This window comes from Phycodurus eques, chromosome 19, assembly GCF_024500275.1.
Source record: "Phycodurus eques isolate BA_2022a chromosome 19, UOR_Pequ_1.1, whole genome shotgun sequence".
NCBI classification, from domain to species: Eukaryota; Metazoa; Chordata; class Actinopteri; order Syngnathiformes; family Syngnathidae; genus Phycodurus; species Phycodurus eques.
The window spans coordinates 5,420,803-5,434,303 of NC_084543.1; the positions used below are offsets into that span (position 1 = coordinate 5,420,803).

The window sequence follows — 13,501 nt, forward strand, 5'->3', positions numbered from 1 at the left end:
TGCTTATAGTGACAGTCTGAACAATTAAAGGCTCTTTCCGCCAGATAGCGAGAAGGTTTAAATTAGGTGCTTTGGCTCAGTAAAGCTTGTGAAATCCTGCAGTAGAAAATTACCTTTAAAGGACTCCATCAAGTTGTTAACGACAGTGGTGCAAAAAAAGAGCATCAACTGACATTTGCAGGTCTTGGTTTTTTTTTTGTGTGTGTGAAAAGTTGTCGCTCGTTTTCACGCGGTGAGAGATGCGATTTTCAAAATAAAAGTCGATCCTCTTCATACGAGTGAGGCCGCTTGCTCGAAAGTCCATTTGGCCCACATCGAAAATAATCACTCAATGAGGTGTGCTGCGTATTCGCCACTGGTGGAAAGTAATCAAGTACAAATACTTTGTCAGTGTATTCAAGTAGATTTTTTTTTTCCAGGTATCTGTACTTTAGTATAAGGTTTTCTGATGACTTGACTTTCACGCAAGATATTCCCCATCCGGAGAGTAGTTTAATGTTGTCGGAAACACTTTTTTTTGTTTTGTTTTGTCCCCCCCCCCCCCCCCCCCCCCCCCCTGATAGAATAGCAGAAAAAACAAAATACGTCATAAATGTGTTTTTTTCCCCCTCTTCTTCTCAGTATGAGCACTATGCAAGTTGATAAAAGAGGGAAACTATTTTGTGTTCAAAGATGTTGCCCCCCCCCCCCCACCCTTCCCGTATTGTGCCATGTTATCAAAATGGATATTTATACAGCAGCAGCTTGATGAATGCGTTTCATTCAAATAATTTGTTTTCACTAAAAGAATTTGTTTGGTCCAACAACCTGCGGCGGTGCTGCAGGAGTTTGCTTTTATAGAAAATATATTTCAATTAGAAAAGAATGTTTTTTACGTTATCGTATTTGTTTTTTTTTATGAATATATATACTTTTTTTTAATGTTCGATCTTTATTATGTACAGCACTTTATTACAGTTGCCAGGTTTTTTTTGAAGTGTTCAGTGAATAAAGTTGAGTATATCTCAAATCAAGCTTTTTTTTTTTTCTAGTTTCAATGAGTCTGTGACGTTTTTTTTTTTTTTATTTTAAATTTTTTTTTTGCCGTGTACTTCACACTCCAGCACTTTATCGTGATGCCGGAAGTTGTATACCGGAAGCGCGGTGCGTTCCCCGCGGCGGGCGCCCCCGCCCCCCCACTCTCCCCAAAAGTGCGACATTCCTCCCTTCCTTCTTCCCTCGGAGCAGCTGCGGGCTTCCGAGTCAACCGGAGCGCGTCCACGTTTGCAGCTCACACATCCGTGCGCCGATCCGAGCTGCGAGGCCTCCATTTTCAATTAACAGCCCGATTATTATTATTCTAATTATTGTCTTCAAGTGTTGCTGCTGTTGTTGTAAGAAGAATGTTTTCCTGTTGCATCGTGCCCGTGCTGCTGCTGGTGCGTTGGGCGGGTTGCAACCCGAGCCCGCTCGGAGATGTAGTCGTGGTCAGACACTTTCTCCCCCCGACGTGCACGCGGCGAGCCCAAGACGGAGATCAGGTTCGCTATCACTACAACGCCACTTTCGTCGACGGCAAAACTTTCGATTCCAGGTAAAAGAGCCTCTGTAACATTTTGATTTCAGGAATAGTGTTTATTCCTTGAAATGAGTTGGTCTTAAAGTTCCAACTTTGTGCTGTAGATGGCGTCGTTGCTTGCAATTTTCTGCAGGGACTTGACACGTATGATGGTTTTTTTTCCCTTTTTTTTTCCTTCTCTCTCGCTCTCTCTCTTTTTTTTTTTTTCTTCCACTCCTGCTTTTTAGCCACCAGCGAGGGGCCGCCAAGGTGGGCCTCCTCGGGGAGGGTCGCCTGATCGCCGGCATCGAGAAAGGTTTGCTGGGCATGTGCGTGAACGAGCGCCGCACCGTCACCGTCCCGCCGCACCTGGCCTACGGCAGCAGCGGGGCAGGTAACTTTGCCAAAGTCACGCACACTAAATCATCATAGACAATAAATTAAAATGGAACGTGTGTATACGGTTGCATAGCAATAAATGAGAATACAAAGGTCATTTATTGCAGTTGTGCAATTCTAAAAGTGGCACTTATTACACTATTCCAGATTCATCAAACAGGTTGGAAAATACTTTTCTGAAAGTCCTGTGATTAAAAATCATTTTTGATTCCTTATATAATGAATTAATTTATATTTGATTTAGATTTATGTTTGACAATTTTTTTATTTTTTTTTTAAATAAATGATTGTACCATAGAACCAAATTCCTTATTGGGTTTGTTCCTGTTCCAGTTCCTAATCTGGGATTTGCGTTAGCTGTGAGCCACAATCAGCCAAATAATTTTTTTTTTAAAAATCTGAAAATATTTCACCATGTGTCTTTCTATTTGTCCATCAGTCTTGTCTGTCCGTCTACTAGACCAATTGCCAGTTGTCTACAGTATCTATAGTGTATCTAATAATCTACATGATCTATTTACTGCATCTAAATCTGCATCTGTCCATCGATCCACAGATATCGACAGTATTTCTGTTATGTTATGATCGCGACTATGCGGGGGTTCACTGTGTATAGCATTACAAGAAAACCCAAAAAAAATGATTGCAGGTGACGTCATCCCTCCGGACGCCACGCTGGTCTTCGACGTCCTTCTGCTGGATTTGTGGAACAAAGCGGACCTGGTGGTCACCAACACCATCAGCACCCCCAAAGACTGCAAGCGCTCGGTGATGCGCGGCGACTTCGTGCGTTACCACTACAACGGCAGCCTGCTGGACGGCGCCGCCTTTGATTCCAGGTGAAGCCGCCGGGCAGGTGGGGGCGGGGGGCCGACACGCCGTGTTGTCACGCGTACGCCGCAGTTGGGAATGACGTTGCTGTTCTTTTGTGTGTGTGTGTGCTGTCTGTACTCTGTCACGCAGGGGTGTTGTCTGTTCTGTGTTTGACTTTTTTGGCTTGTATGAGCCCCACGCAGCTACGTGCGGAAGCAGACGCGCGACTCCTTGGTGGGCGAGGGCTGGCTGGTCAAGGGCATGGATGAGGGCCTGCTGGGCATGTGCGTGGGGGAAATCCGGAATATCGTCATCCCGCCATTTAAAGGCTACGGCGAAAAAGGCTCAGGTAGACGATGAAGATGATGGTGATGATTGTAGTGTATAGACCAGCTACGCGCTCTGTGAAAACATCTGTGAAACCAAAACCTCATCATATTATTACATGTACACAACAAAATGATGGATAACTTGTTTTGAAATCAGAGGTCAGGGATAATATTTGTTCAACTGCTGTTCAAGTTACCATAAAAGGTGTTTGGTAACAAAAAGCGTTTGCAATATCTCAATGTTATTATTTATTAAATATGACAATAAAAAATGTTGGTCCAGATTTGAGCAAGAATCATGGAAGTTGACTCCCATGATTTGCTTTCGCGGGCCACATAAAATGATGTGGCGGGCCAGATCTGACCCCCGGGCCTTGAGTTTCACACATCTGGTCTGCCCCTGCTCAGGAAGCCGTTATGACTGGAACATTAAAAAAAAAAAGATCATATCCTAAGCATATTATTACATACACGTGAATCAAATTGTTGGCACCCCTCTGTTTAATGAATGAAAAGCCCACAGTGGTCACAGAAATGACTGGAAAGTAATAATAAAGAAAAATGGAATGAAAATGAACCAGTGAAAATCAGACATTGCTTTTCAAATGTGGCTCAACAGAATTATTTATTTAAAAAAACTAATCATGAAAGTGTATACACAACAAATTGATGAATAAATTGTTTTTAAATTTGAAGTCAAGGAAAGGAGTTAGTTCAAATTGGTAAATTAAGTTTGGGGGTGGGGTGGGGGGGGGGGGGGTGTGTTTAGCGACACACCCAAAAAAATAAAAAAGCAATATCTCAACGTTATCAAAAGTGAAGACAATTTGCAATTTTGTTACAGATTTATGCAAGAACCATGAAGTGGGTGTGCATAATTTGCCTCATCAGGCCAGATCTGCCTTGAGTTTGACTTGAATAGATTTTTAGGTGGTACTTGTTGCAAAAAGTTTGAGAACCATTGTTCGATACACAACAGTAACGATAAAGGAAGGAATGTTTCACTCGGGTATGTTTTTTTTTCCTCCCCCACCAGGCGTGGAGGTCCCCCCCCACGCCACTCTGGTGTTCGATGTCCTGTTGGTGGACGTCCACAACCCCAAAGACAACATCACCGTTGAGGAGCAGGTAGTGCCCGAGTCGTGCAGTCGCAAGTCCGTGGCGGGAGATTACGTCCGCTACCACTACAACGGAACCTTCCTGAACGGCGTCACCTTCGACACCAGGTCAGCTCGCGTTTACCATCTTCCACTGCCCCCACCTTTAGTGAGCCAGCTCCGTTTACTCTGTAGGGAACCACTGTTCTCCTGATTGTGATTTTTTTGTTTTTTTTGTTTGTGTTATTGAATTCATGCGTGCGGACAGTTACCAGAGGAACAGCACGTACAACACTTACATCGGGATGGGCTACGTGATCGCAGGGATGGACCAGGCCCTGCTGGGGGTCTGCATGGGCGAGCGAAGGAGGGTCATCATCCCGCCGCATCTGGCGTACGGACAAGGCGGAGCAGGTACGGTTACCTGGGATTGGCGAGCGGGTCAAATTGGTCCGGTTCTCGATTTAAAAAAAAAAAAAAAAAAAAAAAAAAAAGTACGATAATCCTTGTAAAATGGGGGTGAGGAAACCAAAATTGGACCTCAGCGAGCTCAGCCTGCTTATTGGTGCAACATAAACAACTATGAGCTTTCCGGACATAGTCAAAAATGTTTATGATAAATAATCAATAATACTGACAGGAGGACAGACTTGCCTTAAAAGTAAATCCATCTTTTTAATGTTATTTTAAAAAAAATGAATTTAAAATAATTGAATGCATCCAAAATATATATTCAAAAATATATGATAAATGCACTATGTACTGAATAAAAACTTAATGTAAAAATGGATGAAAAATGTAATTAAAAAAAAAATGCTTAAATAAAATAGCAGTTTCCATCCATCCATTTTCTGAGCCGCTTCTCCTCACTAGGGTCGCGGGCGTGCTGGAGCCTATCCCAGCTGTCATCGGGCAGGAGGCGGGGTACACCCTCAACTGGTTGGCAGCCAATCGCAGGGCACAAACAAACAAACAACCATTCGCACTCACAGGCACACCTACGGGCAATTTAGAGTCTCCAATGAATGCATGTTGTTTGGGATGTGGGAGGAAACCGGAGTGCCCGGAGAAAACCCACGCAGGCACGGGGAGAACATGCAAACTCCACCCAGGCGGGGCTGGGATTTGAACCCCGGGGTCCTCAGAACTGTGAAGCAGACACTCTCACCAGTCCTGCCGCCTATTTGCACTATATGTAAAAAAGGAATAAAATCGCATCAGAAAATACACTTTAAAAAATAAAGAAAGGCGTGAAATGTTTAAAATAATTAAATATGAAAATATAATAATACATGTATGTAAATGCACTGTATATTAAATACCAATGTTTAAAAAACCCTAGTAAAACTAAATCTTAACAGAAGTAAAACTATTGGAAAAAAATCTATCAAAATGAATGAATTTGTCAAACATAATCAATACTAACATAGAATATAGTAATAAAAATGTCCATGTCTAAATGGATATTATATCTAATCAATTTATTTACAATACTAACAAAAGAACCAAATAAATGATATATTTTAAAATCAGAATGGAAAAGTAAACAATCGCGACCCATCTTTTCCTCAGGCAACGTGATCCCGCCGTCCGCCGTGCTCGTCTTTGACATCCACGTCATCGACTTCCACAACCCGAGCGACAAAGTGGACGTACAGATCCTCCACCGGCCGCAAGCGTGCAACGAGACCACCGAGGAGGACGATCTGGTCCACTACCACTACAACTGCACCCTGGTGGACGGGACGCGCCTCTTCTCCTCGTGAGTCGCCGCCAAATACCAGATTTTTTCCCTGTTTACCTCTGCCAAGGAGAATGCGAGTTGTGTTTATTGATGCAAGTGGATAACGGTAAAGATGTTTGCACAAAAAAAAAACATTAAAAATTCCAATTTAGCAATTTTATTTTTTTATGCTGCATTGGTTTTATATGGGTAAATGTTTCTAATCCTCAAACAGCCAAGCTTTAAGTCCTATTTTCAAGAAGTTATTGATTTAAATTTTTAGGTATTCAGAGTAAAAACGACAGCAAACGGTGGTGGAGCATTGAAAATACACTTCTTACGTCACGGTTAAAACAAAGAGCTTCATAAAAATTGCGTGAGTCATTATTGATCAAATGATATTAAAAAAAAGATCCATACGCAGCAAGGATTTTGAGTAAAACTTTTTAGTAAACTACTCTGGATAGTGTACCATATAAAAATCCCTACAGTGATTAGTTGTGTGAAAAAAGAAACCCACAGAAATAAAAAGCTCAAGAAAAAGCAAAATCACTGCACTTTGTAGGTTACAACGGCGATTAAATCTAAAATGATTTTTTTGGGGGTGCTTTATGCGCGACAGACACGACTACGAGAACCTCCAGGACGCGGTGCTGGGCTCGGACAAGGTGATCGACGGGCTGGACCGGGCCTTGCGGGGCATGTGCGAGGGCGAGATGCGGCTGGTCACCATACCGCCTCACTTGGGTCACGGAGAAAAAGGAGGTGAGCGCTCACCGCCCCAATAGCCGAGTGACAAAAACACCACATCAGACTCAACCGTAGGTGGTAAAAGTACTCGCACTCTAAGTAAATGTACAGATACTTGTGTTAAAAAAAAGACTGGTACAAGTCCTTAAAAAGAACAAAAGTAAATGCTCTGGAATGTAATAGTACAAAAAGTAATATGGAAAACTGTCAAATATATATTTACGCGTTTACCCATTTTGAGAATGTGGCACAGTGGGGAAAAAAATGGCTTCCCTGCACACAAAGCTTTCCCTCTCGTACTGAGAAGAAGGGAAGGGGGGAAATAAAGAAATCACTCGACTGACGTGCCTTCTTTTTTTGCACGTTTGAGCCCCGGGCGTGCCGAGCAGCGCCGTGCTGGTGTTCGACATCGAGATGGTGCGCTTGCAAAAGGGCGTGCCGCCGGGTTACCTGTTCGTGTGGCTGCAGGACACGCCCGAAGATCTGTTCCAGGCCATGGACGTCAACAAGGACGCGGTCGTGCCCGAGGAAGAGGTAACCAGACCTTCACTACTACTTTTTGGTTAATAATTAATAATTATAATAGAACAGTGGTGGGTAGGACGCAATACATTTACTCTGTTACATTAAGTAACATTTTGGATGAATTTTACTTGTCAAAGAAGTTTTAATGCAACGTACTTATTATTACTTGTGTATTTTTTGTTAAGAAATGCTCCTTTTACAGTTACATTGCGCTACATTCTTTTCATACAATTTCTTGAGGCTGAATTTGTCTACATTTTTGTAATTTTATAAAGATTTAATTGTTTTAGTTAAATCGTTTTTTTTTTTTTTTTTTACTTAAGCAATTGTTTGGTACATTACTCAAACTTTTTAAAAAAACAATGTTTTATTTTTGGATCCTCTGCCCACCAATTCGACACCTTTCATATTCATATCTCCGTCTGTCACCCTGCATTTGGTATAGAATAGAATAATGTTTTCCAACCTTTTATTGAGCCAAGGCAAGTTTTATATTCGAAAAGAATTTCACCGCACGGCACCAAATGAAAATGTCACAAATGTTATACACTGAAAAATGGATCTTGTCTCAACTTACAAATTTACTTACTGAGTGTGAAATCTGGTCCATACAAAGATTCTATTCTGTTGTATGAACGGCAACAGATGGATAAACAGGTTAATTGTACCGACTGCGGCGGTACAATTAACTTTAAAATTCACAGTTCTGAGGGCCGGGGTTCAAATCCTCATTGTGATATTTCCGCAGTTCGCCGACTTTATCAAGCTTCAGGTGTCTGAGGGCAAAGGTCGCCTGAGGCCCGGGACGGCCGCGGATCAGGTGATCGCCGACATGTTCGCCAACCAGGACCGCAACAAGGACGGACGCATCACGGCCGAAGAGCTCAAGCTGAAGGTGGACGAGGACAAGGAGCGGGCGGAGCACGACGAGCTGTGATCGATCGGTCGGTCGGCCGCCGTCGTCGCCTTTCCTGTTGTTGTTGTCTCAGGGACAAACGTCAACACTTTAAGGACACATTCACAATAGACTGTTTTTTCTTGTTTTTGTAATGTTTGTCTTATTCTGTGTTTGTACGGCTTCTTTTTTTGGGGGGCGGAAGGGGGACGAGACAAACAAGCACCCTGAAAGTCACGTGATTTGAAATGTCATTTTACAGCCACACTTTAAACTTCAAATAATACTGCAATGTCTCATTGGTATTAAACATAACACACACAAAAAAGTGTCCATCTCAATGTGGCATTACAATCAATAAGGTTGCACTGACCAAAGCAACACGCTTTTGTTTTTGTGTTAGAAGTGTTTAAAAATATATATATAGATATATATATATTTTTTTTTAGATGCATAGTTTTAAATTATGAACATGAGACTACAAGACTCCTTAGTGCTCTGTTTTCCATAGTTGTTTTTTTTAAAATACAAATGAAATTCAAGTTTGCAATAAATGGCAACTGTTAAACAGATGGAGTGGCGTGTAATGTAGCATTTACCACTTTATTAGGTACACTCACACTGTAATGGCAATTTGTCATTTGGCAGTCAAGATTTGTTAATCTTCAATTTGTGTTATTGCGCTTGTGAATTCATAATGATTCAACTTTGATTTCATTCTTACTCGGTACAGATCAAATTGATTCGATTCAATTTTCCATTCTTGACACCCGCCTCCATTTCTGATTCAATTTCCCATTTTATTCAACTTTCAATTGCAACTGTGTTTGATTCTCATTTGTAGAACAGATCAATTCGATTCAATTCAACTCTATATAATCATTTACTTATATGTAGTTTTAGTATTGGAGATAAGTAACAGTGCAAGTGTACCTAATCTAGTGTGTCCAGTGCTCGAATCGAAACACAATGAGTAAGAAATTGAAAACTGCCAGTCAGGAGGCGTCGACAACACAACAGCATTGAAGATTCTACATAAACATAACACAAATAAAAACATTTAGCACCGGTTGATGCTTGTACATTAACATTGATATACAACTAATGTAGGACTTTCAGAAGCAAAATTGTACTTTAGTCTGACATATTTTACTGTCTACTTATTACAGGGGTGGCCAATAATTAAAGAAATATGAAACCGGCCTACAGTGCATGCCGAAAGTATTCACCACGCTTCTCTTTTTCCACATTTTGTTATGTTACAGCCTTCATCCAAAACGGATTGAATGGATGTTTTTCCTCAAAATTCTACACAGACACAAGGCAGCTCTGGGGCACTTATGTTGCCCCCCGACAGAGTCGAATGAAGAATCGGCGTCCCGTCCTTCTGCGTTGTCTCATGACCATCTGGCTACCAGGAACGTAGTTTTTTTTTAATTTTGAAGCTACATTTACTCTTAAGAAATCGCATTCCCAGCCTTTGTCATGGAGCTCAGCAGAAGGCTGTAACGTAACTAAATGTGGGAAAAGTGAAGCGCTGTGAATGGTTTGCAAATGCACTGTATATTTATGAAAAACTCCCTGTCAGCCATGCTGATGAAGGAATTCCATAAAAAGATCCAATGGGTCATCATTGAGTTTGAGGAAATATTGCAATAAAGCGTCCGTCTCAGTTCCCGTTGTTGTCTCCCGATGACATCACAAACCTGAGGATGGCGTTGGGCACGTCCATCGTGTCGTCCTGCGCCAGCACGACGATGTCAAAAGAGTTGACGTACGACTCTCTCCTTGCGTCCACCTGACGGAAACACACGCACACCGATAAGTCGACATCAGGGGTGGGCAAAATATGATCTACGGGTCACAGGCGGCCCGCTCCATTCTTGTACCCGGCTCACCCATAATCGAGAGTCCTGTAACAACTAAAACAAGCCATTTTATTTCCTTAAAATAGGTTTTGCTTATTGATGCCACAAGGGTGGAGCAAAGTACCACTCTGTTCGGACCTGGTCGTTGAGGAAGCCCACAGTGAGGAGGCGGCGAGGCTCGGGCACGCCGGCCGCCATGTTGAGGTCACCGAGAGAGTCTCCCAGCAGCAGCACGCTGCGTCGAGCCTGGAGTTCGGGGAAGCGGGCGACGTGCGACAGAGCGCCCTTGCGCTTGTTGAACGTGTGGATCAGGTCCCCCTTGAAGGCCCGCAGGACGCCCTGGAGGAGGTATCGTGTTGAAATTGTCTTCATCATTGGGCCAAATTAGCAACACAATTAGCAGGGATTCATGGACGACATGGAGACGCGAATCCAACTCCATAAATCCCTGATAATTGTACACCTCGAAAACAATTTATGAAATTACCAAATCCTAATTTCATACGATTTGTAGTAAAATAGAAAGCTGTAATAAAACAATTTCTTTTCCCTTACAACGCCCAAGGGCTTGACTATGAAGAGTCATTCCAAACCCAAAACCTTCAAAGGGAATGTAAACTCTATTGAATACTCCAGTAAATAGATTTTCAAGTTTGACAATGTTAAATAGCAACCACAGGTATGACAATAAAATCTGTTTGTATTATTACAATTTGAAACCAGAACCCTATTTTGAAACCCTACTTTCAAAAAAAAGTTGAAAGTTTGTTTGTTTTGTCCATTGTCGTCCATAGAGAAATCATGCCAATCGGATTTACTTTTTTGTACGCAAGTACATTTATAAGTGTGTACTTTTGTACTTTGTACTCAGGCCCTACATTTGATTTTTACTTGAGTCCTATTATTGTAAAGTAACGGTACTGTTACTCGAGTACAATTGGTGGCTACTCTACCCACCTCAACTGTTACAGAAGGTGACAACTCACAGCGTGGTCAAAGTCCATGTAGTTGGCGATGACGTGAACGCTGGGACGAAAGACGCCGTGCTGTCGGATCACTTCCTCCAGCACGTCTCCGACGCCACCAGAGAAGATGAGAAGAGGAACGTCACGCTGGGCCAGATGGTCGAAGAACACCCTGTAGCCATCCCTGGGCACACGTGTGTATGACAAGGGCTGACCGATATGCGTGACATCCTCATCAGCGATTCGAAAAGCGCCTCGGGTATATCCTCGCCTTCTACCTGAGCATGGAGGTGGCAGCGTTGGACTCCCTGACAGCCGGAGCCAGAAGATCCTTCCGGATCTTCTGCTCCACCAGCAGATGGTGAACCTTTGTCCACCTACACAAACACAAACAAAGTCTTTCTTGACCCTTGGAAGAAGACATTATCATTATTAATTATGGATGTTTTAAATGCCGTTTGCTTCGTACCACTCCACCATGAATGGCAGCTTCTCTTCAACAGTCCGGCTAGCATCTATCTCGATGGGATAGTACGTATTCAGCAGCTCTCTCATCTGAAAGCAAATGATAGTACATCAATGACTGTTTTATTTTTAATAAATTTGGGTTTTCAAGGCTATTGGTCAATGCACATCCAGGGATTTAGATTTTTTACATTTTTTATACATCCACAAATTTGTACAGTATATTTTTTTGTTCTGAATGAAAGACAAAATACTTTCATGTTCATGTTTTAAATACTGAAACAAAAAAGTAACTCCAATAAATAAAAGTATTTTTATGTTTATTTTTCAATGACTGTCATGTATTTAAGATAGAGGTGCAACAATTAATCGACAACTGATCGATAACCAAATTAATCAACAACTATCTTGATAACCGATTAATCGTTTAGAGACATTCTTTCTCTTAAAATGATCCAAATCCAAGGAATTTCAGGAATTCCAATAGTAACTTTTCCCAGCCATCTGTAGTCCTTTGTGAAAGCAGACTGATTAGATTTGCTTCATCAAAATACGACATTTGCAAACATCTCCTTTTAACTTTGGAAAACAGTGAACGACATTTTTGCCCATTTTATGACATGTTACAGACCAAACCGTAATGAAACGAATCTACTTTTTCTTTAATATATAAAGGAATATAATCTAAAAATCATTTATGATAAAAAATAGAATAATTAAAAATAATAGATGTATATGTTTTATGCTAAAGACCCACAAAAAGAAAAACTACTACTACACCTGCAAACTACAACGAGTACCTTTTTGCCACACTCTTCATCAACCAACAACCTGCTATCCAGAATGTCTGCAGGAGTAAAATAACAACAACAATACTGTCACGAAAGACAAACTATCATGCAGAATGTCATATTAATACAGTATTGTGTTCAACACAATCGATTAGCCAGTAAGTCTTACTGTGAGTTGTCGGAACTCTTTTGCCATTGTGGGCGAATCTGGTCAGCGTCATGTCAAAGTCAGAAATTACCTGAAGGAACACAACCAGTGTTTTGTTTTTTTTTGCTCACCCTCAACTCTAGTGAAATATCGTTACACTGAAGGACTTTACGTACATGCAGGCTCGCGGCGCCCGCTTGTTGCATGGCATCCAACGTTTCCTCCACTCTGTCGCGCTGTCTCATCAGCACCGAGCTCCTACTCAGTACTGACATCACCTGAATCAAAGAAAACACAACTGTACATCTTTTTGTTTTTTCAGAATATTATTCATTATATTATATATATATTTTTAATATGTCATTATAAAAGATGCAACACAGAAAGTCATCTTTTAAATGAATGTTATTTGATACAAAGTCCACCCTGGTTTTGCGACGTGGGACTGATGGATGTTAAAAACAACCACAATTGCCTTATAATGACAAGACTTTTTCAATTTTCCTTTTTCCATCAGCCTTTTTCTGCAATGCATTAGAATTATTTCCCTACCCCCTTCAAATCTATACACACAACATCGTGAAAATCTTTCAATAAAAATAAAAGTGAATTTTAAAAAGCTCTATTTAAAATCCAATTGTATCCAAATCCTCACCTCTGGTTTTGCGAGCTGGGGCCATACATCCACTAGAGTTCGCAAAGCTGTATATATCCAAGGAATTTTATACACCTGCAAGGACATTTCCTATTGAATTTCACGAAGTGTCAAAGCTCGTGACGTCTTTTGTGGCACATATAAAAGGATGAATGATAAATGATAAATATTTGAATGACAGCTTAACACACAAACTAGCACAGACGTTACTTACCAGTTTTAAAAGCAGCACAGAGCTGTCGACGGCGTGTTTACTACTTTTTAGTCCGAACATCGCGTTGACATAGTTTACAAACGACCTTTGTGCATTTAGACGTATCACAAAAAATAAATAAAATTAAAATTATATACGATGAATTCGTTTACGTTCACCGAGTGTAACTCTCTTTGGTTCCCGACTGATGTGCGTGCGGTACATTAATAGTTCCGGCTTACAATTGTTCCGGTATCACGTGGTCTTAATGTCCCTGGTTGGTCGTCCGGCCGCCGATATATTTGCGAAATTCAGTTTCCGAATAAAAGAAAGTTAAATTAAGAGAAA

At 41.3% G+C, this 13,501-nt stretch overlaps 2 protein-coding genes across 2 annotated transcripts; one reads left to right on the top strand and one right to left on the bottom strand.

Moving 5' to 3' along the window:
• Positions 1–1,168: 1,168 nt before the first annotated feature.
• On the top strand, positions 1,169–8,632 carry fkbp10b (FKBP prolyl isomerase 10b). The gene is made up of 10 exons (XM_061706547.1): positions 1,169–1,573; positions 1,786–1,931; positions 2,586–2,775; positions 2,953–3,098; positions 4,115–4,304; positions 4,444–4,589; positions 5,748–5,937; positions 6,521–6,663; positions 7,019–7,182; positions 7,922–8,632. Exons 1-10 carry the CDS (start codon positions 1,383–1,385, stop codon positions 8,108–8,110), a joined length of 1,695 nt encoding a protein of 564 aa, XP_061562531.1. The 5' UTR covers positions 1,169–1,382; the 3' UTR covers positions 8,111–8,632.
• Positions 8,277–13,362, bottom strand: LOC133418139 (7-methylguanosine phosphate-specific 5'-nucleotidase-like). Its single transcript, XM_061706548.1, has 10 exons — positions 13,175–13,362; positions 12,961–13,035; positions 12,482–12,583; positions 12,327–12,396; positions 12,167–12,213; positions 11,371–11,456; positions 11,180–11,278; positions 10,923–11,085; positions 10,075–10,275; positions 8,277–9,866 (listed from the first exon to the last, which is right to left on the bottom strand). The coding sequence occupies exons 1-10, from the start codon at positions 13,232–13,234 to the stop codon at positions 9,738–9,740; spliced, it is 1,032 nt and encodes a 343-aa protein (XP_061562532.1). The 5' UTR covers positions 13,235–13,362; the 3' UTR covers positions 8,277–9,737.
• Between the last annotated feature and the right edge of the window lie 139 nt (positions 13,363–13,501).

Bases quoted from the DNA above. Each gene is read 5' to 3' on its own strand.
- fkbp10b (XM_061706547.1), top strand. From the start codon at position 1,383: ATGTTTTCCTGTTGCATCGTGCCCGTGCTGCTGCTGGTGCGTTGGGCG. The intron at 3,099-4,114 runs GTAGACGATGAA...CTCCCCCACCAG, and splicing joins CTACGGCGAAAAAGGCTCAG to GCGTGGAGGTCCCCCCCCAC. The intron at 4,305-4,443 runs GTCAGCTCGCGT...GCGTGCGGACAG, and splicing joins GGCGTCACCTTCGACACCAG to TTACCAGAGGAACAGCACGT.
- LOC133418139 (XM_061706548.1), bottom strand. From the start codon at position 13,234: ATGTTCGGACTAAAAAGTAGTAAACACGCCGTCGACAGCTCTGTGCTG. The intron at 13,036-13,174 runs GTAAGTAACGTC...ATGTCCTTGCAG, and splicing joins CTGTGCTGCTTTTAAAACTG to GTGTATAAAATTCCTTGGAT. The intron at 11,086-11,179 runs GTAGAAGGCGAG...ACGTGTGCCCAG, and splicing joins GCTGCCACCTCCATGCTCAG to GGATGGCTACAGGGTGTTCT.